The 27,076-nt window shown below is 41.4% G+C and overlaps 1 protein-coding gene across 4 annotated transcripts in view; it reads left to right on the forward strand.

Moving 5' to 3' along the window:
- LOC141363288 (protein NLRC3-like) overlaps nucleotides 1-27,076 on the forward strand; it is a 123,229-nt gene that overhangs the window by 34,831 nt on the left and 61,322 nt on the right. For 3 of the 4 annotated variants that reach the window (XM_073865928.1, XM_073865930.1, XM_073865927.1), the window contains exons 2-3: nucleotides 2,964-3,140; nucleotides 25,820-25,972. In XM_073865928.1, the coding sequence (XP_073722029.1) occupies nucleotides 2,964-3,140; nucleotides 25,820-25,972 (330 nt within the window). The remainder of the gene's footprint in view (nucleotides 1-2,963; nucleotides 3,141-25,819; nucleotides 25,973-27,076) is intronic. The other variant, XM_073865929.1, reaches the window with a different exon arrangement.

Genomic DNA, 27,076 nt, shown 5'->3' on the forward strand with positions numbered 1-27,076 from the left:
GTTTCTGAAGCCTGATGAAATCGTTATAAATGTGTGTTAAATACTGTAAAATACCCTCAATGTTACAGTCACTGACCTTGCCGTCCAGAATGAAAGGCAACATTCCAACTTTAACCCATTGAGCGAGCTGTCTCTTTACTACCACGTGGTTTTATATATCTTGCCGTTGATTGGGCCGTCATTTCTGACACACCCACCAAACAAGAGAAAACGCTTCTAAAACCTGTTGCACTCCGTTGCACACCGTTTGCAGGAAAGATGTCGTTCAACCCGGAAACCGTAGCAAAATGTTGCGCACCGTTGTGAGATTGAAAGTGCCCCTGAACTGGGTGTGTAAGGTAACTGAATGAGGTGTGTCACAAAAGGGAAACATGCAAAATGTGCAGTACTAGTGGTCCTCCAGGACAGGTTTGAAAACCCCTGGGGCCTCATGTATAAAACAGTGCGTAGGATCCTTACTAAAAGTTTACGTATGCACAAAAGCCAAAAATGGCATACACCAAAAATTATGAAGACTTCTAAAACAAAGCAATGTTCCCTTTATAAATAACAGATCACCTGCAAGTGTGCGTACATGAATCATCCTAATATCCCACCCTGCAAGCCCATTCTCCTATCAAGTTTGTTTTTTATAAATCACAACCTTTGCGTGGGAACTGGCATACGCACGTTTCCAGCCCCATTTTGTGCGTACGCACGCTTTATACATAAGGCCCCAGGTGTACAGTAGGTCATTATGGAAATCAGATGTTGCGACTGTGTTATTTAATTTGTGCCTTTTAAACAAATAACCTGCAGATATTACTACTCCCATTAGCACTTTTTGGAATTGCGCTCTCACACAAATTTGCCCCTTATCTTTATCTTTACAAAATACTCTAGACAAGACTTAACAAGGGTACGTGGTAAATACAAAATTAATCAGCACAAGACACAAGGGCATTAAATAAGGAAGCAAATCAAGAGGGCAACAGTAACAATAACAAGGTGATTAACAAGGAGATGAGAGAGGCCGGGTCAGGAGATGAGACAAGGAAGCACACAGCCCAAAACTAAAGGCCATGTGCTACCACACAAAACAGAGGCCTGTCACAATCCTGCCTCAAGACTAAGAGTAAACAAAAGGAGATGAGGGGAGAATCATGACATTACCTTTCCAGTGCCAAATGGCATTTTTGTCACCTTTATGGGCACTTTGAGGAGGAGAGATGTGTAAACAGACGCTCCAGATAAAGAGAAAATTATTGTTTTCATCGCTTTATTCACCAAGTGTATTTTTATCGTCCACACAATGGGACATTATTGTGGTACATCCCTCAAGTTTACATCCAAGAGCTCTTGTCTTTGAAAGGATAAGGACATGGGGATAATCACTTCTGATTATGATTCATTGACTGAGTCACGAGCTAGGGAGCTTATTGAGACACACAGAAAGTGTGTAAAACAGCGTGAGCCTGTGGATGTGTGTGACCATTCACTCTGGTAGCAGCTTTTTCCAGTCACAGGTACTGTATGCGTTTTAAAATGGCAGAATGATGCAAACGGTGAAGCAGTTACTGGTATATTATCAGTAGAATATTGCACGGTCAATCATATTCAGGAACCAGAAAGAACTATTGTATAATATTTTGATAGTTTTAAATAGGGATGCACGATCTTGATTTTTCATGGCTGGTTTTTATACCGATTTTCTTAACAGGCAAATTGGCCGATTCCGATTTTTTTCTTATCAAGCAACAAACAAGAAAGAATGAAAGTATACATAAACAATATGTTTATTTGGTATTTAACAGGCTAAACTTGGTTTGGCTATTGAAAACAATAACTGTAACCATCTAAAATTAACAGCAGTAACTGTGCAGTAGTCTACGTTCAATACAAATATAAGTGGTTAAATGAGACCATGACATGGATGTTTGAGTGAGGGTTGAAGGTCTTATCAACAGACTTTTGAAACTTATTGTGTTCTATCAGGTGATGAACTTAAATGTCTGACCAAGTTTGTTGTGGTGAATGCAGGGCTCTCAGGTTTTATTTAAAAGTTTGGAGTGAGATAACATCTGTTAGGGGAGGAGCCCCTCTGCCCCACCAAATTCTCAAGTTTTTGCTAGCAGTTGAATGTTACCTTTATTCATAACTGACCAGCACAAATATAAATTATAACAATTGGTAAGTCTGATTAAAGAGAGACAAATGTATCCAAATTTAATAAATTGCTTTACATATTAAAAAATACAAATGTATCAAAATTAAAATGAAATCTGTATTATACAGTAGGATTCTAAGCTGTGTTTAAGAGAGAGATAAGGTTACATGTTCAGTACTACATGGCAATAATAATGAAATACATCTCTGGTCCTTTATTAATTTCAGGAAGCCTCTACTTTAGTTTCAGGTTATCTAAAGCTTCTGATTGCAAAGCAGTTGGAGAGTTTTTTAAATTTTCAAATGATTGACATCAGAGGGGAGCGCGAGAAAAACTTGAGGCAGCTAAACTCGACAGATAACTTCCCTGTGCCTCGTCCATTAATTGTATATAGCAGGAAGAGTTATCAGTCTCTAAGAAATACAAGGTGTGAGTGTGTAAACTGACTGAAATGCGTGTATCTCACAGTGAATGCGTGAGACTTGAGAGCCCTGCGAATGTACTGTTGTTTCTCCGCGATTAACTTGTCCTTTACAGACATTGCAGCTTACAATCTTAATGTCCTGCGCACAGATTTGGAAATGCTTTTACACAAAAGACATGTTTGCGAATGATAAAAATGTAGTCTGTGCACGCGGGTGCACTTACGGAAAAATCAGCCGAAAAAATACAAAAAACGTCTGGTTGCCGATTGCGCAAAAACTGTCCGATTTCGATCTCTGGCCGGTCAACCGGTGCATCCCTAGTTTTAAAATGATTTGTGCTGATGTGTGTGTGGTGTCTGAGAGACTGATGTTTGTGTCTTTGTTCTCTACAGGTTGTGTAAGTGTCATATCACAGATGAAGGTTGTGTTGCTCTGACTTCAGCTCTGAGATCAAACCCATCACACCTGACACATCTGGATCTGTCTAACAATGATAATCTAAGAGATTCAGGAGTGAAGCTGATCTCTGATGTACTGAAGAATCCTGACAGTAAACTGAAGATACTGAAGTAAGATCTCTTACTTTTACAAATGGTTGCTTAACAATATTTTACATTAGAATCTGAAAAATAGGCAGTGTAAGATTAAAATAAATAATTACATAAAATGTATTTGTGGCAAAGTGGTCTTTTGTAACAGCAGTATCCAAAAATGAAAACTAGACTATGCCACCCTGGGGCTATACCAGGTAATTACGGTTCACTCAAATATTACTTATGGATCCCAGGTTCACTCTACTAAATTAAATGAACAGGAGGCATTGGTACCAAAATACACTTTAGTTTATTTGTACAAAATAGATAAAGCAATGCAGGGATGATAATTGTTATTACTCAACTAGTAGGAAGAAAGAAAGAAGTCAGTTTTAGAAATCACATTAGGTGCGCACCAAGGTTACTACACTCTTAAAACGAATGTGTTAAATTAACACATCTTGTGTCTAGTTACACTAGATGTGTTGTCCTTAACTAGACACAAGATGTGTTAATTTAACACATTCATTTTAAGAGTGTATAGTTTTGCATTATTCATTAGTTTTTATTTTTATTTTGTTTTGACTTTTTGTTTTCAAATTCAGTATAGTTTTAATTAGTTTTAAAAGTGGGTTTGCTAGTTTAGTTTTTATTTTTTTAAATGCTTAATTTTAGTTTAGTTTTTATTAGTTTTAATGTTAGTTTTAGTATTTCTTTTGTAATTGGGGTTATTTGTCAGGGGCAATAATCAAAAAGGTCAGAAAAAGTATTGTGTAATAATAACAAAAAAACATCATACAATTTTTGAAAATATTCCTTCAAAAATAAAGCCAGTATGGGCACAATGTACAATGTAAACAGTCTCCACATTCCGCAGTAAGTGCAAAATGTGTAAGTGATGTGTGCCAATAAAATCCTAAAGAGCCAACAGACTATAGAAGACATATATGAACTGCATGTATTAACCCATTTTTAAGACACAACAAGACATTTCTGTCAGTTTGTCAGGGAGCTCAATCTGAGAAAAGAACATGCCAAATAACAAATACAAAACTTTAAATACAGCTTTTCTTTTTGTGTGTGCGTGCGTGTCTGCGTGTGTGTGTGCGCCGTGGGTGTGTGCGTGAGATTGTAGAAAGAGAGAGATGGCTTTACTTCAGTCAAGCAATAATTTCTTATTGATCTTGAGAAAAACTTGTTGCTCCAGGGATGTAGTTGTTTTGTTTCTCAGGCCAGATGACAGGAGTCCACACAAAGAGAAGATGCGTTCCACAAAGGCTTGTGAGGCAGGGGTTTTGGATGCACAGCTTCTCTAGATCTCCAGAACTGCAATGGTGTCTTATTAAACACTCCCTGTTTGACTTTGTAGAAATACTTCTCCATTTCGATTAACAGACTATTTGATCAGATTAGGCTGATTTGTGGAAGACGACACTAGGGGTGGGAATCGCTTGGACCCTCATGAATCGATTCAGAATAGTGTCCATGCCAAAATTCTTAAGTAGTTGGTTTAGTTCAGTCAGGAACACTTTGTCAAATTAGGATTTTTTTTAATAATATGCATACAGTTATTGTTGATGGTATGGATCTGTTCTGGACAAAAATTCCATGCGCCCGTATGTGTGCATGCATAGACAGAGCGGGGAGAGCAGTGACTAGAAAATAAAATGGACCCCGTATAACAGCAGAACCATTAAACGTGCATAATATGCTCACTATTTTGTTCTAAATAGATAATAATAAATGAATAAATAAATAAAAAGAAAAACAACAACACAAATATTTGAATATTATTTTGTAATACTGGTACAACAAACAGCAGGTTCCAGCTAGGTGGAGTCGGGGTTGGAGGAGGGAGTTTAAATTGCAGTAGCGATGCACTAGAAAGCAACTCAATGAATGTGAATTGAATTTGAATAGGTCAGTTGTTACAGATGTTGTAACTGGATTGGTGCGCGTCATGAACAGCTGATTATCATCTCATGTATGCTTGACTGACGGGACCTGCCTGAACTAACGCAATGCTTGATTTCTGTTCTGATCTCGAGCAGTATTCTCAGCATATCAAAGTGCTGTCCCAGCGTGTGCTACAAGAGTTTTGCCATATCTTTTGATAAATTCTTCATTAGCCGCTGACGATTTCCTCACACCTTGTACTAGTTTTCTTGCTTTTGTTATGACTGATTAAACACTTGTGTGCTTAATGGCATCTTTAATGTGAGCTGAAGGGTGTGGGCCAGGCATGGCATTCTCTGGAACTTGTTCTCCCCATCGTCTGGCAGGTTTAGTTCTTATCAAAGCAAAAACAGAAAACAATAAGATAATTTAAGCATTAAATATAAAATTAAAAATAATAATAATAAATGTAAATTTTTATAATAATCCAAGTTAAACACAAAGGTTTTTCTCGAACACTTTAGTAAATAACTTGAATCATTAACATTTGCAAAGCAGTAAGTGCATTTCTGTATCTCTCAAATGTAAATCTGAATGTCAGTGAACATGTCAGTGCATCAGAATGACAAGTCCTTGTGTCATTGTTTAAAAACAGTCAATGTTCAGCATGTTGTAACCCTGTATTTTGTAAATATTGTCTGATTGAAACTATGGTTAAAATTTTAATGATAATAATTAAAATGCACAAGGTTGCACTTTTTTCTGTATGTTTTATATCAATTTCAGCAGTAAAAAGTTATATGTTGCAAGAGATTGGATATGTTGGATATGTCACAGTTACACTTTTACTGTTTGTACTGTAATTTGTTGACAGAGCATACCATCGTGATTCAGAAAAGAAAAACACAATGGATATCTTAATTCATTTAAGACATGTATAAATAATGAGATTCAACCATTTTGCATGTAGTGATTTAGTAAGATTATTCAACAGAACCAGTAGAATACATTATGATTAACATGATAAGCAACTGATAATGCAGGAATCAGAATAAGAACATTGCTTTTATTATGTGATCAAGTAACTACATGGTGTGGAAGTTAAAGTAGTTTTGAGAATTTATTTCAGCAAGTACATTTGAGAGGCAAATATTGTACTCTTTACTCCACTACATTTCTATCCATAACCGTAAGTAACCGTTACTTAAAAAAAAAAGTAAAAAAGAAAAATCTCAAAAACCCTCAATTTTTTTCCTCTCAAACGTGATTGGATTGTGCAGGTGCCACTGATTGGGACAGCCTATAAGCAATCACCTTCAGCTTTCCGCCAAAGTCGCCATGGTCGGATTTAGATGAGAGACAAAACCATTGACAAAATACTGAATGAAGACACAGCAGGTCCATTCCGGGAATGTGCCAACCCGTGCCCCCACCTCGCCAGACTATTCAAATTTTCTGAATTGATATTTTCACATCAAGTGTTTGCTGTGTTTACCAAAACAGAACTTCATCACCGCCTACAAAAATTCAACCCCTTGAGCAGCAGGGATCACTGGTGAGCCCAGAATATTGTTGTTCAAAATTAATCTGTAGCGTTCCTTAATTTTTAATAGAAATCATCACTCATAACACATTAATTCTCATCTTCTCCGGTTTATTTGTGTTCAAATACATAAAATATACAAAATCTGCCAGGGCTGTTAGTACATTTGTGGGCATATTTGGAGAAATAATGATTGATTATCACATGTTAGTAAAATATTTAGTCATACAGAATAACATTTCTGTTAATTTCCCACTGAATTATGCGATCTGAAGAGCTCAAAGAGCGAACGGCATGAGATGTGTCTCTCCTATTCCTGATTTGCGTCAGATTTGACATCAGAGCTCTATCATTTGGTGTACAGCTGTCAGTCATCTCAAGTGGTTCAACGTGCACTGTGGCAATAGTAATGCAATATTTAAAAATGTACTCTTGATACTCAAGTATTTTTAAAAACAAGTACTTTTTCTTTTACTTGAGTAGACATCTGACTGCAGTACTTTTAGTTGTACTTGAGTAAAAGTTAGCAAGTGGTATCTGTACTTTTACTCAAGTAATGAAACTTTGTACTCTGTCCGCCTCTCAGATCTCAGAAATGCACCAAAGTGACTAAACACAATGCATTTTTAACATTCAAAAATATATTTGTCACTATAACCACACTCACCAACGCCTCCGATCTCATCCTCATCTGCCACCTAGGACTCCATCCACAGTTCATTATGTTTGTCTCCTACACCTCTTGGCTTCCCCCTGAGAGAGAGCACCATCTTACTCACAGCTCTGCTCTCGCTTTTTATCCCTGAGAAGCCGGACAGCCTTGAGCAGCACCTTGTCTTCTGCTATACTCCATGCATCTATTGTCTGATCAGTGCAGCGAGCAATGGACTCCCCTGTGTGACTCCCCAGCATGCCTGAGGGACATCTCACTCTGGATGAAGGATCACCATCTCCAGCCTAACCTTGCGAAGACAGAACCTTGTTATATCATCTGAACCAAAGATTCATCACAACCTTTCCATTCAGCTTGGTACCTCGACCATCACGTCATCCAGAACAGCCAGAATCCTGGGAGTGGTCATTGATGATCAGCTTAGCTTCATGGCCCATGTTGCCAGCACTGCCCGCTCTTGTAGATTTGTTCTCTACAACATTAGGAAAATTAGACCGTTCCTAAATGAGCTTGCCACAGAGGTCCTGGTCCAAGCTCTTGTCCTGTCCAGGCTGGACTACTGCAATGCGCTACTGGCTAAACTCCCAGCCTGCACAACCAAACCCCTAAAGATGATTCAGAACGCAGCGGCAAGAGTGGTCTTCAATGAGCCAAAGTGAGCGCACGTCACTCCTCTCTTTGTCAAATTACACTGGCTTCCTATAGCAGCTCGCATCAAATTTAAAGCTCTGCTCCTGGCCTTTAAAACCACCACTGGGTCAGCACCCCCTTACCTTTGCTTGCTTATACAGCCTTACGTACCCTCTCAATCCCTGCGCTCTGTCACTGAGCGACAGCTTGTGGTGCCATCTCAAAAAGGAAAAAAAACACATTATCGTGTATCTTCTCTGGAGCTGTTTCTCGTGGCTTTTAAAGCCCGAACCCGATGTAACCCGACACATCAACGTGTATTATCTGTCCGAATCGGACCCGCGGCCCGATGCCGCCGACCCACCCTCATTTTTTTCTCCTACATGTAGGCTATTATCATGACCAGCAGACGGGAATTCAAATCAACCATTAATGTTTGACAATAAACCTTTAATATAGGCTATATAAATATGCCTTAAATAAAAATCACACAATAATAAATAAAAAGAACTCAAAAATGTACCCAGCCAGCGGCTTCTCCTCCTGTAGTAGCAAGCAACGGTGAATTCAAAAATTGGCCCTGTCATTTTGGCCCAGACCGGCCCACTACATAGGATCACAAATCTTTGTGCAACCTTGACTACAAACTCCATATAATGATTAAGTAGAAAACGTCTCGGTTACGGATGTAACCCTCGTTCCCTGAAGGAGGGAACGGAGACGTCACGTCGTGACCGACGAATTGGGAAACCCTACTAAAACGCCACTAGGGGCTGACCTCTTCCAGTGTCTGCATAAAGCCCTCCGGTTCCACTTAAGGATAGGAGAATTAGGTTTTAAGGCAGAAGGCCGGGCACTAGATGTTCCTTTAACCCACAGTAGTGCCAACGACTGGGAAGCGCCCTATCTGAGCGGTATAGGGACGCTGCGGAAGCCACCGCCCCGTTAAGGGCTAATGGTGGACGAAAGTCAACCGTAGTTGAGGTATAAATGACAGCCGTGGCTGTGTAAGCAAAGCAGTGCTCTGCTAAGGGAAACGTGGGCTGGTAGGATTAACCCCACAGAATAATACTCACAAAGGAACCCGTTGGGACACAATGTGGGGCCCTGGCCAAACACGTAGGTTCGTAAGAATGCAACTAGTGAAAGGCTGACAGCCAATGCTCCGCAACAAAGGCTGTCAAGGCAGTGGAGAGAGCAAATCAAACCATTACGCATTTTTGCTCTGTTAGCCTTCCATACTGAACTCAATTTTGGAGCCTCAGTCGGAGGCTGCAAGCCGACTTGCGAGTCTGCTCTCCGTGTCCTCCCTGGTGAGGACAGAACACGAGAGGATACAGGCTCGATACGAACATTGTAGAATCTAATGAACGTATTAGGTGTCGCCCAACCAGCAGCTCTACAGATGTCTGTTAGCGAGGAACCACGAGCTAATGCCCAAGATGAGGCAACACTCCGAGTGGAGTGCGCTCTCAAATTAAGGGGCAAGGAATGCCCTGCAAATTATAAACCAGGGCGATAGTATCAACTATCCAATGAGACATCCTCTGCTTAGTGACAGCTTTCCCTTTCTGCTGGCCACCATAACAAACAAAGAGCTGGTCTGAGGTCCTGAAGCTTTGCGTGCGGACCACGTAGAATCGCAGTGCGCGTACGGGGCACAACAAAGCCTCGGTTGGGTTTGCCTGCTCCAAAGGCAACGCTTGCAAGCTCACCACCTTATCTCTGAAGGGAGTGGTGGGAACTTTGGGCACGTAGCCTGGTCTGGGTCTTCAGTGAGACAGCAGGACCAAACTAAAGGCACGAATCGTCAACAGAGAATGCATGTAAATCTCCTACTCTCTTCATGGAGACCAATGCTAGCAGGGTCAGAGTTTTCATTGATAAAAACTTAGACTCGCACACTGCAAAGGCTAAATCGGAGACCTGAAGGCTTCAGCACCATGGACAGGTCTCAGGAAAAAAGAGGGAGGGCGCGAGGGGTTTAGCCTGCGAGCGCCTCTTAAAATGTAATAATTAAATCATGCTGGCCAACTGATCTGCCGTAGATAAGTGAGTGATGAGCAGAAATAGCGGCGATATCAATTTTAATGGCGGAGGGACAGCCTACCATCTAACCCATGTTAAAGATATAAAGCATAATGTTAAAGGGCATTCTCTGGGTCCTCGCGTTGCGAAGAGCACCGGGTGACGAAAAGGTTTCATTAAGCGCGTAAGCCCGTCCTGTGGACGGTGCTCGAACCGCGTCGATGGTGTTAGATACCGCTTGCGATAAATCACCTAAACCTTGCGCGCGCTCAACGACCGTACATGGATATCCACAGGTCGGGGCGCAAGTGCCAAATGTGCCCCTTCCTAAGAAAGAAAGTCCTTCCTCAGGGGAATCCGCCAGGGAGGGCTGTCGCGAGGAGCATTAACTATGAAAACCAATTCTTGGTCGTCCAGTACGGACGATTAATAAAAGGCTCTCCTCGTCCTGCCTGACTTTGCACAGTGTCTGCGCAATAAAGCTCACTGGAAGGAATGCGTATTTACGCACCCCCCGCGGTCAGCTGTGTGCCAACGCATCCACGCCGAGGCTGCCCTCGGTTAGTGAATAAAATAGGCGACAGTGGGTATCGTCCGGCGACGCAAACAGATCTATCTACGCACAACCGAACTTCTTCCAAATTAGCTGGACCGTCTGGGGGTGGAGTCGCCATTCGCCGGGGGCGCAGCTCGGAAGCGCGTACCGCTGTATTGAGCGATCCCGGGATGTAAATGGCACGAAGGGACCTCAGATGCTTCTGACTCCAAAGGAGGAGATGACGAGCGAGATGCGACAGGTGACGAGAGCGCAAAACCGCCTTAACGGTAAATAACGCAACAGTCGCAAAGTTATCGGTGTCGACAAATACATCCTTCCCTCGCATCTCCATAGCGGAGCGTACAAGTCCCAGATATACAGCGCACCGCTCGCGGCAGTTGGGGTGCTATGCACACCCCAGACTGCAGGCCCGTCATACGTGGCTGAACATCCCGTGCTTAGGGCATCGCATGCTACAGAATGCCAGGAGACCCCTCAGAGGCATATCTTGCTATCAGAAATGCTGGGTCTACTACGGGGAAATTTAAATGACACGCAGGTGTAGTGTTTACACAATGTATGCCGGTGCGCCACGCTCTCCTCGAGACTCGATCGTAAAGCCAACGCTGAAGCGGTCTCATATGACGCAGCTCAAACAGTGTCACGGCTGCAGCATGCTGTCATATGTCCAGGAGCTTCTGAAATTGTATCAGAGGGACCGCGTACTTCCCTCGAATTAAACCGAGGCAAGTCAGAACTGACTAGTTGCGCGCTCTTGTAAACACGCCAATTAGTTGATCGAGTCTAATTCCATACTGAGAAAAAGGATCCTCTGCACGGGGCAAAGTTGCTCTTTCCCAGTCGACCTGATGACTTAAACGAGCGAGATGCCGAAGCATTAACTCTCTGTGTTCGCGCACGTCTGCCAAGAACGGGCTATTATAAGTCAACGTAAATAAAGCAGAATGCGAACAACGCTCTTTCTCTGATATTTTAATGCCGTGACTAACACTTTCATGGAGACACGGAGAGAGAGAGACAGCTCGAATGGTGTACTTAATATTAATATGCCCACCCCACGACGCAGAGCGAAAAAACGGTCTAAGGCGAGGGGAGATGGACACAAAGTACACGTCTTACAGGTCTAAAGCTGCAACCGATCTGAATATTGAAATACGAGCCTCGGCGTTATCATCCAAAAAGACCACCTCCGTAGAGCCGGGCGTAAATCAAATCAATCGTAACCCACCGCGTATTTCGGGTACTATGAGATAAAGGCTGGAAAACCCTATCATCATATCATCATCTCGGTAAGAGGGACCGGCTCGATAATCCTTCGCCAGCAGGACATCGACTTATGCACGCAGTACATGTGCATCGGATACTTTCACTATAGTGAAACGAAAGCCCGAGAATTTCGGGGTTGTGCCGGTAATTGTATTTCGTAACCGAGGCGGATCGTGCGTAAAACCCAACGAAACGGGCTGGGAACTGAAGCCAAGCACCCAGGCACCGTACGAGGAGAATCAACGACACTACCAAAGTACCCGCGGTGGGGCAGCGAAGCGAGACAGGTGACTGCCGGTGCGTCTGCCGTGACAGCATAAGCATCACAGTATGTGTGTGTGTGACACTGACCTGAGCCCGCTGAGGGAAACGGTCGTCCGGTCTCCTCAGCTGAGGACGCAGACACCGAAGGGGTTGCTGGTGGTCCGGTCTCCTGAGTGGAGGGCTCGGACTCCTCAGAACACCCGCTGGCGATAGAGGAGAGGTAGGGTGAGCTGGTGTGTGCCCGCTCACGGCTCTCTCGATCCTCTGGAGACCTGGAGAGGGAAGAGGAATGCACTCTGTGTGTGGTTAGTGGGCACCGGCTAAACAGCCGGTGGAACATATGCAAACCAAGAATTTTCCACCCGACCCTCTATCGGGGGAAGGAGCGAATCACCGTCTCCTGAAGAGTGATCCTCTGCCAATCCAGGTCGCCCGTTTACTGGCCACTTAAACTCCCGATCTCACAGGAAGCGGCTAAGCGGGCGGGGCGAGCTGCTGACGACCGGTTCCCCCCGCGCTGCCGAGATGGGGTCCGAAGAGGGGAACGGAGGTGGTCGCCGCAGGACGCCGACGGCGAGAGGCAGACTGAGGAACCGGCGTGGTGGTTTTTACCAAGGGCAGCTCTCCTTCGCCGGGGCATGACCACAGAGATCGCCTCAGTCTGCGCAGCGGAGCTGTACGACTCCACGGCCTCGCCGAAGAGGCCGGTCTGTGAGACAGGAGCATTCAAGAAGTTGTTCTCGCCTGCGTCCGTCAGCCAGACACAGCCAAAGGTGGCGATCTTGAACCACTGTCGTGAACATCGCACGACTGAAGGTCGCGGCCTCCCTCGTAAATCCTTGGTGAACCCGTAGCAACGTTATTGCGTGCAGGGCTGAAGCCGCCTCTCCGCATGCCTGACGGACAGCGCCCGTAACCGGACGACTATCTACAAACACGGGAGGGAAGGGTTGGGTGGTCCCTCCAGGAACGCAGCTGCATCGCAACCCCCCGCTCCACTGGAGGGTCCCTGCCCTTAGCAGCTCCATTGGTGAGGGAGGTGAGGGGTGAAAGCTGACGCCGAACGGCCGGATGGCCGCAACCACGTCAGCTCTTCGTGCCGTCGGAAAGAAAGGCACAGGAGCAGAGGACCGAGAGGCCCGAGCAGCTCCGAAATACCAATCACGTGGGCGGTACGGTTCGGGCGGAGAGGGGTTAACCCCTCCAACTCTACCGTTACCGCCGCTCGAGCGGGCACGGCCGCCATCTCCGGAACGACTCCACTTCGGAGGAAAATTGGACACCCCTCTGATGCTGCAGAAGTGAACGGGACCAGAAGGAGGTCCAATGGATTCGGCAGACATCGTAGAACACGACTCTGCCGTCTCCACCGGAACCTCAACCGGCTGAGGATGAAAGGCCGGTAGGTGGAGGACGCATCCTCCGTCCTCCTCAGCGTAGTGATGCGAAGAGCGTCATGCGAGCGCTTGACAGCCGCACCATGGCGGTGTCAGCACTGCAAAGACGCGGACAGCATTCCCGTAGAAACGTCAGTCGTCTCCGCAATCCAAGAGGGTTATGCTCTCACAGAGAGAACAAAAACTCTCCACGAGCGCAGCCTCAGAGTGCTTGATGCCCAAGCATGAAGACAGCGCTCGTGACCGTAACTGGAACCCTTATACCTCTCACATCCAAGATCGCACGGACGAAAAGCAATCCTGAAAAGGACGCTGATCTCCGAATATACGAGAGAGTGGCTGTCTTTAAAAAGACACAGAGCTCTCACGTATCACTCTTTTAGGGAAATCACTCTTTAGGTGCTCAGCTGATGATGCGCACAGGGAAAGGCAACGCACACACTAAACTCAAAACAAAAAATATGCAGAGCAGTGGAATACTGCGAGCGTCCGCTGTGTTAGTACTGCTTGTCAATCAACTTCAGCAACCGTTCCCCGAAGAGCAGATAGTAGCTTCTCAGTCAGATAAAGCCGGCTTTCGAAGCGAAAAAAAGCTGATTTCCCTATTTGCACGTGCGCCTTATATACGCACCTGGCGGGGCGGCGCCAGCATTATGCAAATATCTCAATGCCAAGTTCATTGGCGTTTTAGTAGTATTCGAAGCAGATTGGTCTCTCTAAGCGAGCTCCCAATTCGTCGGTCACGACGTGACGTCGTAGTGACCGACTGAAAGGGAACTATAAGAGCTGACACGTGACATTTATTTATTTATTTACCTTTATTTAACCAGGAGGTCCCATTGAGATTCAGAATCTCTTTTACAAGAGAGACCTGGCCAAGGTAGCAGCCAAATCACAACAAATGCATACATAACATAACATAAACACCAAATTACATTTTCACACTATAAAAGTACAAAATATTCAAATATATAAATATATAAAACACAATGAGACTATTAAGAGAAACAAGAACATGTCTCCATCACAATACTCTTTATAGTAGTTTTAAATTCATTTATGGACATAAGGGTTTCTAACTTTAGCTTTTTTTGCAGATTATTCCACTCCCAAGGTGCTAGATAAGAAAAAGCAGTTCTTCCCAATTCCGTTGCAACTCGTGGCACATTAAAAAGCAACCACTTTGATGAGCGTAGCTGGTAGGTACCAGAGCAGACAGAGAGAAGGTTACAAAGGTACAGTGGAAATTTGCCAAGTATAGCTTTATAAATAAAGATATACCAGTGCTGTTGTCTACGAAGTTTAAGTGAAGTCCAACCAACTAAATCATAAAGAATGCAGTGATAAGGATAAGGATAAGGATAAGGAAAACTTTATTGTCTGTCACAAGTGACAGAAATTTGTCTTTGACAAGACAGGCTCAAATAACATTAAAACAGTAAAAACATATAAGAAATAGACAGTAAACAATTTCACTCTACAACATACATGTGCAAAATACAAAAATATGTTTGGTCTATAAATAATCATTTAATATAGTAATGGCTGTAGGAATAAAAGATTTTTTGTATATATTTTTTCTTGCAAGTGGGACCCTATAACGTCTACCTGATGGTAATAGCTGAAATGATTGATTAAGTGGATGTGTTGGGTCCTGTGTGATTGTAGTGGCTATCCTCAACACTGACCGTGTGTGAAGTTCTGTTAAGGGGGGTTGAGGGAGGCCTATTATCTTGCTGGCTTGGTTTATTATACGTGCAAGTTTTGTTTTATACTTAACGGTAAGGACATTATACCAGGCTGAAATATTAAAAGTTAGTAAAGATTCGATGAGTGATTGATAAACCCTGATTAAAATGTCCTCACTCACATTAAAATCTCTGAGTTTCCGCATCAGATGTAGACGCTGCTGGGCTTTTTTATACACAGTGTCTACATGCTGTGAGAAGGACATAGATGTATCAATCTCTGTTCCAAGGTATTTAAAAACATTAACTTGTTCAACTGGCTTGCCATTGATACTGAGTGGTTGAAACATGTGCTGTGTACTCTTAATTTCCCTACTCTGGTAGCACAGCTCCTTGGTTTTATCAATATTTAGGTCTAAAAAGATGTTTTGGAATGTTGTGACCAGATTGTTAACTGTCTGATGGTAGTCAGACAGTGCGTTCGCGTCAGACAGGTGGGCTACTAAGGCCATATCATCAGCATACTTTAAAAGGGTCATTCCTTCCCTGTTACATGAGATATTATTTGTGTAAACAGAAAAAAGAAAAGGAGATAAAACACATCCCTGGGGGAGTCCAGTATTTAAAATCTGTTTCCTAGAATTAAAACCATTCACACACACCTGTTGTGGTCTGTCCTGTAAAAAGTTCTTAATCCATAAAATCAGTGTTGGGTGGACCTGAAGCTCATCTAGGTGGTGCAAAAGTGTATATATATGTACAGTATTAAAAGCAGATGAAAAGTCCATGAATAAAATCCTTGTGTGGGTATGTGATGAGTCCAGCTGTTTGGTTACAGTGTTCAAGAGAGTTAAAGTTGCATCCTCCACTCCACGTTTAGCTTTATAAGCAAACTGGAGTGGGTCTAGTCTTTCTGACACATAGCTGGAAAGGTGGTTACCTACCACTCGTTCCATACATTTACATAGCAGCGATGTCAGGGCCACTGGCCTAAAATCCTTGGGGTCTTTGGCATGTGTCTTTTTAGGAATCGGGATGACAGTTGACTCTTTCCACTGGCGAGGAACACAGCTTGAATCCAAGAGGCCCTGAAAGAGCTTGGTGAAAACTCCACTTAACTGGGTGGAGCAATCTTTAAGCACTTTACCTCTGAGCCTGTCAGGGCCAGGGGCTTTGTGTGGGTTTACTCGCCTCAGGATAGATGCGACCATTTGCTCCTCAATGATGATAGTCTGGTGGAATAGATTGGGGCTAGGTGGATTCCAGCTGGCTGATGTACTGCCTTTATCAAACCTACTAAAAAAGTGGTTTAATTGCTCTGCAAAGGAGGCAGGGTCTTGACAGTTAATCGCTACAGGTTTAGATGTTCTCCCCATCATGATGTTTAACCCCTGCCATGCCTCTCTCGCATTCCCAGCGGTTAATTTCTGTTCCACTTTTTCCTTGTAATGAATTTTTGCCATCTTAGCCTTCTTTCTAAATTCTTTCTGTAACTCCCGCACTAGCAGTGTATCACCTTCTAAGAAAGCCTTCTTTTTCCTAACTAGACAGGCTTTCATGTCCTTAGTGACCCACAACTTATTATTTGGATGTATTATTATTTGTTTGGTTGGAGTTACAACATCCTCACAGAATAAGATGTAAGAAGTTACTACATCAGTCAGTAGATTAAAATCGTTCCCGCAATCCTCAAAAAACAAACCCCAGTCAGTCAACTCAAAACATCCTTTTAGTGTTTCTGAAGTCTCTTCGTTCCACACATTAATTATTTTTTTCAATGGTACTTCCCTCTTGAGTTTTGATCTGTACTTTGGCAACAGCAGAATAACCTTATGGTCAGAACGACCAATAGGTGGACGTGATTTTGATATGTACGCATTCGAAATATTACCATAGCACAAATCCAATCTATTATGCATTCTAGTGGGTACTGTAACATATTGCTCCAGATTAGGTAAATGCGTGGTAACGTCACACTTGTTAAAATCCCCCAGCAAAAATACAGGTTGTTCACCAACTTGATTGACAGCTCTATTGTAACTGTTCGCTATATGTTCAGCAGCGAGTGTAAAATCAGGTCCTGGTACATATACTAAAATCACCGTAATCTGTGAGAATTCTCGGGGTAAATAGTAAGGTCTGAAGGACACAGTCATTATTTCAAAGTGCTTGCAACACTCAGTCTCTCTCACCGTGAAGTTATTAGCCCACTTGTTGTTGACAGCTATGCAGAGCCCACCACCAATCGACTTCCGTGTTTTCCGTACATCCCTGTCAAAGCGTATGATGTTAAAGCCATCCAACTCGAAATCCACATCTTCAGAAAGCCATGTTTCTGTAAAGCAGAATAAGCTTGTTTGCCTGTAATCCGAGTCCGAACTCAAAAGTGTAGACAGCTCGTCAACCTTGTTCCGCAATGATCGTACGTTTGACAAGGTGATTGCAGGTAGCGGTAATCTGCTTCCTCTTCTCCTCAATCTGTTACGAATGCCTCCTCTAGACCCTCGCTTCCTCCGTATTCGCCTCCGTTTACTGCCACGTATTAACTCCAAAGGAATCAGTGTTGTAGAGAGGGATAATTGCGATGGCTCCAAGTTAAGCCGACTCAGCTCCAACAGCTGAGTCCGTGTGTAAACGAGCCTGCCTGGGCTAGCGGTAAACGGAACATCAGATCCCAAAAAAAGTCCATTTACACGATAAAAGCTCACAATCGCGAGCCAAATGCACACTAATTGTAAGACTGTTATTATTGACATTTCGTCAAACGTTAAAACACACTATAAACACAGCGCAACGTGTAAAACAAACAGAGTGTAAAACAAACAAACAAAGAGGCTGGCCGTGTCGAGAGTCGCTTTGTTGCACAGCGCCCCACAGTACATCTGGGTAAGAGACTTTGTATTTGTTATGAGTCGTAGAGATGCATGGTAAGCTGAATCAACATGACGCAAGATGGAAAATGCGGCATGCATATACAATATATCTCCATAATCAATAACTGGCAGAAAAGTAGCTTCCACAAGTTTCTTCTTAGCACTAAACGTAAAGCAAGATTTGTTTCTGTAATAGAAGCCAAGCTTGACTTTAAGTTTCTTTACTAAAGCAGTAATGTGTTCATTGAAGGAAAGCTTATCATCTATCCATATCCCCAAATATTTGTATGAAGACACTCTCTCAATTGATTTTCCATCTAATGACAAAAGACCACAATTGTCAGTTAGCTGTATTCGAGCTTTTGAGAACACCATAAACTTTGTTTTTTGTGTATTTAAAACCAATTTAAGACTCAATAGTGTATATTGCAGTGCCTGAAATGCAGTCTGAAGTTCCTGCACTGCTGCTGAGATGGTAGAAGCCTGGGTGTAAACCACTGTATCATCAGCATATAAATGTAATTTGGCTTGAACATCTCTATCTAAATCATTTATAAAAAATTGAAAACAGAATGGGTCCTAAAATTGATCCTTGAGGAACACCTTTAGTTATCTCAAGAAAATCGGATTTATAACCCTCAGCATAAACACATTGGCCCTCATTTATCATTCTTACGTAGAAACGGGCGTATATGTTGGCGTAAGATTATGCTTACACTCCTCTCACCGCCTGATTTATGAAACTGTGCGTACCGTTGATATTCAGGTGTACGCAATATCTGCCCTTCATAAATGCCGCGGCTGAAAACGATCGTCATTAGAATAACAAGCCCATATAAATTCAAGTCTCCGCCTCCCCCACGCCCTCATTTTACGACAATGACACACGAAAGACGGCAAAGAACAGAAACCGGGGAAGTGAAAAGAAACAAAATTGTTTTATTTGGGAGTTTAAAGAGTGGGATTAAAGACACATTAATAACTGGATGACATTTTGTAATATTCTTATGATTATTTTTATTATTAATATTGATATTTAGAAGAATAATGATTTATTATTATTATTATTTACTGTGCCTACATCTAAATTCTATGTCTGCTTAATGGTTCAGTTAATTTTTTTAAATAATATTTTAAAATTATGTAGTAACTTTTGTAGTGTGTTGTTCTGTATTTACATACAGTTGTTTGTTAGCTGTATCTTAGATCCAGTTTGATACGGAGCTCCGGATATAATTCAAATTAACAATTTGTTTCCACGACATCCACATGTTTTACTAAGCTAATTCATAATTTGAAGTAATAATAATTGTAATAGTAATTACGAAATATTATAATAATTAATTCCAAGGAACAAACTGTTGAATATTGGGAACAAATTCTAAATTTATGGCCATACTTTAGACTAAATAAGAAAAAGAAGTGTCCATAATGTAGCATAAAAGATAATTCGTGGCCATAATTTTGTCCGCATGTCATATCATGATCGGATTTACGGCTCCATTCAACACAAGCATTTACCTCATTTGTATTTATTTATCATCGAATGGTATGTAACTAGCTTACCTTTTATTGCATTACCATGTTTTCGTAGCACATCCTTGTGCTTTCTTGCAATGTGCCGCTTCAGATTCCAGGATGAATATTTGCTAACTCTTCAGTCTCTCCGCAGTCCCTTTCAATTTTTTCTTTCTGCTCAATCTTAACTTTGATTTTTACTTTACATTTATGTATAAGGCTTGAATTCCATAACGTATTGCTAGACGTTTTAACAGATTCTCGAACTAGCAAATTATCAAAGGGCGTTCTGGGTTCAACGAGCGGTGCTGAGGGAGCGGAATTTTCGGAAAGGCGCTTTGATGGTAATATTACCGCATCGCTCAACGCTCCGCTCCCACTAAGCTCCGTTCACATGCTCGCTCTGAAACATCAGGTAAAGCGCACAGGCTCTCAACTGAAGGAATACATATGCATACAAATCAAATGCTTTGGTAAAGTCTCACAAATTAAACATTGAACATTGTTGCATAAAAATAAATACTGAAGTTTATAATTACTACGTTTTTTTACAGTGGGTCATAATATATCAAATATTTTAGTTTGTCAGTGGGTTTTGTGGTGTTAGGAAGTGTTTGCGCATTTCTGCACTAACTCAAAATGTGCGTACACCACCTCCTGAGCTGGCGTAGGATTTGAGCGTGCTGTACGCCAACGTCCATATTGATAAATCTCAAAGTCACCGTGGTTTTGGGTGTACGCAAGGTGTACGCTGGAAATTTGGTGTACGCACTTTTGATAAATGAGGGCCATTGAGTACGATCTACAAAATAATTCTGGAACCATGCAACAGCCTTCTCACTTAAACCAACTGAACGTAGTTTAGTCAGTAACAATTCATGATCAACCGAATCAAATGCCTTAGAAAGATCAACAAATAATGCAGCAGAATGTTGCTTCTTGTCTAAGGCCCCAATAATATCATTTGTCACTAATGTAGCAGCAGTGATAGTGCTATGGCCACTTCTGAACCCTGACTGAAAATTATTTAAAATGTTTTTGTCGGTCAAATACTGTTTTAACTGTACATTCACAAATGATTCCAAGATCTTTGACAAAACAGAAAGTTTTGATATTGGACGATAATTATTCAATTCTGATGGGTCTCCACCTTTATGTAAAGGGAGAACATAGGCTGCTTTCCAACTTTTAGGAATGGAATTAGAAAGAAGACTCAAATTAAAAATATGCGCTATGGGCTCAGCAATAATATCGGCTGCCACTTTCAACAGAAAGGGGTCCAAATTATCTGTACCTGCTGACTTTTTATGATCAATGTCTCTGAGGGCTTTATGAACTTCTGAAACTGAAATCGGTTTAAAATGAAACAATTCCCGATTTACGTTCTCAGATGCTGACATGGCAGGACATTGGACAGTTGTATATATGTTTTGATTAAATATAAATCCAGCCTGAATAAAGTGTTTATTAAACTGATTGACTATGATCGCTTTGTCTTTTATTTCATCTGAACCAATAAGAATCTGTTCTGGGAGGTTTGAAGTCACACGAGCACCCGATAAAGATTTAATTGATTTCCAAAATTTTGAAGGATTGTTTAAGTTTTCTGTAGTTGACTTTAAAAAATACTCAGATTTGGACTTTCTAATCATCAAAGTACACTTGTTTCTTACAGTTCTAAATGCAGTCCAATCAGCAGGAGAGTCGGAAAATCTGGCTTGTGCCCACATTTTATTTCTTAACAAATTAACTCTGAAAGGCTGTCTGAAAACCAATGATTGTCCTTACCACTGATCCTAAACTTTTTGATTGGAACATTTTTATTTACAATGGAAATGAAATTTGAATAAAAAAAATCCCATGCCATTTCAGCATCCGAAAACAAAGACACCCTGCTGATTTCACTATGATACAGATCATGCAAAAAAGCCTGTTGTTCAAAATTTTTAAAATGTCTTTTTAAAATCATGCGCGGTTTTACCTTAGGGATTTTTGTATTTCTTACGCAAGCAACTACACAATGGTCACTGATGTCATTACAAAATACAGCAGTTGAGGTATATTTATGAACTGAGTTTGTTACAATTAAATCTAGAAGAGTAGATTTTATTTCTGCTTTGGGATTTATTCTTGTCGGTTCATTAATAAGTTGCACTAAATTTAAGTCATTACATAAGTCTTTAAAACTATCAGAGTTTCCAGAAAGCCAGTCCCAATTCATATCACCCATAAGAATAAATTCAGAGTCATTAATTTCATGTAGTATTTGGGATATAGATTGGAAAGCATCCTTTGAAGCAGATGGAGGTCTGTAGCACCCAACTACTGTAATATCAGCATCTTTTGAAATATTCACTTTCACGGTCAGAATTTTGAACTGTTTAGCTTTAGTTAGTGACAGGGTTACTGAGCTTATAAACTTGGATTTCACATATATGGCAACCCCACCTCCTTTGCCAACCCGATCAGTTCTATAAACTTTATAACCTTTAATAGAAATAATTTCATCAGAGACCGATTTTTTAAGCCAGGTTTCAGAGATAACAATGATATCAGCATTGGTTGTGTTAGCCCAGATCTTAATCATATCTATTTTTGGGACAAGGCTTCTAACGTTCAAATGTATAAAACCAAGTCCATGTCTGCTTTTGAAATCTGAAGGAGTGGATAAGGATTGCAAAGTATTAAGAAGACCAGGAACAGGACCAGGATTGGGCTGCACATTACCAGATAACATCAATAAAAGCATAATCAAACAACGTAATTTTTGTTTGGCTGGGTAGTATTTATCTTTACCATTGTCCTCTATAAACTGAGAAAAGGAATAATCTGAGACAGTAAAATGATCACTTAACAACATCAAGTTCTGGAGATACAGAATGTTATTAATCTGTGAACAGTTTTTTAGGTTACAAAGATTCATTTTCTGACAGTACATCTCATGATGACTTATAGATGAAATTGAAAAATGACCATAATTTAACTGTATCAGTAAGCTACTTTTCATTTTGGGGATATTAAGTTCATCTAGTATAGGGCTGGACTGTAAAAATATGAAGAATATAAACAAATGCATGATGTCAAATTACCAGGTTTAGTTGAAGACAGCCTTAGCAGAAGTGAATAGTAACTTGAAATCAAAAAGTCAAGGCTATAGAATGGAGGCCAGCAGGGAGACTTCCAGGTAATAGCTAGCAAGCAGGGCTAATAGTAGCAGGCTAGGAGTAAAACTATCAGTTGCAAAAACTAGCAGTCAAGCATCCAGGTAGTGACTAGCTAGTGGGCCTAACAGCAGAGCATCCAGGTGGTGGCTAGCAAGTGAGGCCAGCAACAAGGCATCCGGAAAATGGCTAGCAAATGAAGCTAGCAGAAGGATCCAGAATAGTATCTAGCAAGGGCAGCTAGCAGCAAGGCATTCAGGTGGTGACTACCAGCACGGGCTAGCAACTAGTGGGGCTAACAGCAGAGCGTCCAGGTGGTGGCTAGCAGGTGAGGCCAGCAACAAGGCATCCGGAAAAATGGCTAGCAAATGAAGCTAGCAGCAGGATCCAGAATAGTATCTAGCAAGAGCAGCTAGCAGCAAGGCATCCAGGTGGTGGCTACCAGCACGGGCTAGCAACAGAGTATCCAGGTGATGGCTAGCAGGCAAGGCTACCAACAGCGCTTCCAGTAGCAGGGTTGCAGCAAGGGATCCAAGAGGCGGCTAGCAAGCAGGACTACTGACAGCAGGCTAGCAGCAGTAATTCCAGCAGCCAGGTAGCAAATAGATCATGCAGGTGGTGACTAGCTGCAGCAGACTAACCAGTGGAGGTACCTGTGACAGGCTGCTAGCAGATCATCCAGGTGGTGGCTAGCAAGCAAGGCTTCAGATGGTCAATATCCAAGTTCTTACATTCAAATTCAGCCTTATCCATTATTAAAAATAATCTCAATATAAAAGAGAATGTCCTGTTTCTCGAAAGTTTACTCATTTGAGTTTAAAAAACATGAAACATCACAAAAAAGCTAAAATCTTAAGGTCTCAAACACTGAGATCCATACACAGGTGTGGCTCGGCTGCCATCTTGGATGAATGGAAAATGCATTACAACAATGTAAGCACTGTAAAAGGCTTTGCAGGTTTTAAAAATAATAGTGTTAGCCAGGTAGTGCACAATGTTTAAACTAACCATTCTGAACACCTTATGATAACACTGAGACCTGAAAAATGTTACAATGAAGTTGCAGTCTTGCGGCTGAGCCATGAGTCCCATTACAGTGTGTGCAGAAAATTTTTGTCACGGTAGGAAATCCAATGTTTCCTCCGTGTTATGTTTTGTGTTTGTGTTTGTACTCACGTAGTCTCCATGTGCTCGTTTGATTAAGTGTTGTCACCTGTGTGCTGATTACCTCGCTCCAGCTGATCCTCATCTTCACTCTGCTACAAATACTCACTCATCTCTCTCCCTGTTGTCAGATCCTCATTTATGTTCCAGCCACACCACTTGGATTATCATCTCTCGTCTTTGTGTTTGGACTAGTGTTTCGTGTTGTCGTCTCCGTGTGAGTGTTCTGGTCTGTTCCTGGTTTCATCCATTGGCCATCATCACACTCATCACTGACTTCACTATTCAACACTTCTCATGCCACCGTAGACCTTCGATCACCATTGCCATCATTCTGGACTCAGTTATCATTTCATTATCATCATTGTATTTATCATCATTTTTCAATAAACCTTTTATGATTGCCTGCACGTGCTTCCTCCTCTATATCGTGTCGTAACTTTTTTGATCACATTTTTTTGAACACCTTTTACCAATTCTAAACCACAGTAATTTTAATAACCAACATTCATTTTGTATATATCTTTTTCTTTCATCCTATATTATGCCCTTGCTGCCCAAATCAGGATTTCTTGTATAATGGTGACACCTCAATATTGCAATTTCCATGCATGGCATCTTTCTTATGGACATTAAATAATGAATTTCCAGTGTGTGTGTGTGTTAAACATTTTTTGGCCCATTTTAAATGTAAAAGAAAATATGCCTAATATTTCTGCACTCCTGAATACAATGTGCTTTTTCTCCAGCCAGCCATCATTTACAATAATGTATTACTTATAAATGCTTTATTTACAAAATTCATGGTAGTTATGGTTTGGAATTAGTAAAATATGTTTGATAAAAACTGTGATCAAAAGTTTGATGTAGCTACCTAATAATTCTGCCCACACTGTATTTTATTGCAGTGTTATTACTGTCATTTTGCAATCAGGCATTGGTCTATCACTTGTGTTTTTGACTGCGTTTTATCAAGAGGATATTTAACAACAGTGTTTTAAAAGCTGTTTGGCTTACCGCACGTCAACTCGGTTCTCAGTCGTCTCTTATTTTGACAGACGCACACTGATGCTGCATGCTTCATAAAATGCCCTAAATGTTGTGGTTGGGCTAGCCAAATGTAAAATAAAAATGAACCAATGGGCTGCTGATTAGGTGTCTCCTGGGCCGGTCTGTCCGGAAAAAAAAAACATCTTTCGCTAACTTTTTTGGAAAATGCAGTTCATTGCCACAGCGCCTTTTAGCGCCATTAATGAATTACTTTAAACCAAAAAAAGAAAGAAAGCAACAGGCTGCGTTGCGCGATGTACGAGTGGCTGGTCAGACAAAAATAGTGTCAGATGTATGATACGTCTGTATGATCGCACTCTGTTTCTTGTGTCAGATCATCGTTCTCTGTTTCATCACTCTCTGTTACTTGTGACTGTGCATCTGACACAAGAAACAGAGGGGGAGGGTGGAGCTTGTTAAGAGATGATTGGGCCAGCCCAGTGTCAGTATGGAAAATTAACCAATGGGCCGCTGTCCCTGCTTTATGGGCCGGTCGTTGGCCAATAAAAAAATATATATTATATTCACCGGCCCCCAAGGACGTCGGCCCACCGGGCATTTGCCCGGTATGCCAGATTACCAGTCCTGCCCTGGAGCCGATACAAACACAAGGGAATGCTTTAGCAAAGATATAAACGTAGCTAACCCCCCACACACTGTTTAAATCTGTGTCAATATACCAAATATATTACATACCTGAGACTAAACGGTGATGAAACAGATCGCACATAACAGTTTGCTTCAAATTACACAAAATGCAATGTTATGTTAAAATGTTAGCAAAGCATAATCTGGTAGTAAAACAAAGAACCAAAGTGCTAAAATTCTTACCACTCAAGTAGGCAAAGCCCAAATGAGAAACTAAATTTCTTAATTAAATCTGTTTAAATATATTTAAGATGGTTTGTTTGTTTGTTATTTTATATTGTTTTGGGATTTAATGTGATTCCTGTCAGTTTGTGCTGTGATCTGAGAGACTGAAGTTTGTGTGTCTGTTCTCTACAGGTTGTGGGGTTTTATTATCACAGCTGAAGGTAATGCTGCTCTGACTTCAAACCCCTTACATGTGAAACAACTGAATAATAATGTAGGTGATTCAGAAGTGAAGCTGATCTCTGATGTACTGAAGAATCCTGACTGTAAACTACAGAAACTGGAGTAAGATCATCTCTAATAATGACTTGAATAATAATTTAACATGATCATGAGAGTATAATGTATATTTTGTCATAAACCCTTCCAATGTTTCAGTGGCACAATTTCAGCTCAAACTATCAGTTTCAGGATTTTTGTACAACACTCATAAAGTTGAATATCATTATAGTTGTGTGATGAACAACCTAAAGAGTTAAGAAAAATACATAAATACAAAAACGATTAAAAGTCTATTAAAATGTAAATCGAGTGAATCAGCACAGGGTGTCCGCGGGGTTTTAAAAAGTATTAAAAAGTGATAAATCAAAATTGTCAAATTTAAGGCCATTAAATTTCTGATTGAAATTCTATCTGCGTTCGCGTTAGTTCGTTTAAATATGGGTTTTAGCATATCTGGGCACATAATCAAAGATCTTTCGTCTCTGGGATGTGATCAAAGCCTGGAGTGGAGCCAAATCACGTTCCTCTCTCCACTGTAAGCGTTTTGTATACGCACGGGATCCACTCCGGGTTTTCTGAGTGTTCACGTTAAGCTGAGGTAAAACTTTTTTCAGCTAGCATGGTCAAACTTATAATGCAGGAAGGCTCCGATGTTTTGAAGATCGATGAAGGTGTAAAAGACCAATGGAGATTGACTTGGCTTAGCGAAATGATGAAGATTGGCAAGCCTTTCAGTTCGGGGGCTAAGAAACCTAAACCGCCAGGTAACTTGCGTGTCTGCACAGTATGACTACATTAGGGGTCCTGTATTTTGGGGGTAAATGATTTCTCACGTACGTGATCATCCACGTCACGTTTTTTAATGCGTCAAAAATCCCGTCTTTGCAAATATCCTCATATAAACACGACCATTTAGGTAGGAGAAAGTATACAGCAGAAACATTGCGCATAAAATAGCACATCAGCGCTGCCTCTAGTAACATAATATTTTGTTGAAAGGTACCGTTATTCAATTAACACCTGTCACTATGGTTACAGACATCCTGTGCGAATTGTACACGAGTTTGACTCGAGTTACTCGTTGTTTATATTCATACGTAACGTATTATAGCTGTGACTGTAAGCTGTTGTGTGAACAGAACAGACCCTGGATTATTCGTTTATGTT

This window comes from Misgurnus anguillicaudatus, unplaced genomic scaffold (genome assembly GCF_027580225.2).
Source record: "Misgurnus anguillicaudatus unplaced genomic scaffold, ASM2758022v2 HiC_scaffold_33, whole genome shotgun sequence".
Taxonomy (NCBI): Eukaryota; Metazoa; Chordata; class Actinopteri; order Cypriniformes; family Cobitidae; genus Misgurnus; species Misgurnus anguillicaudatus.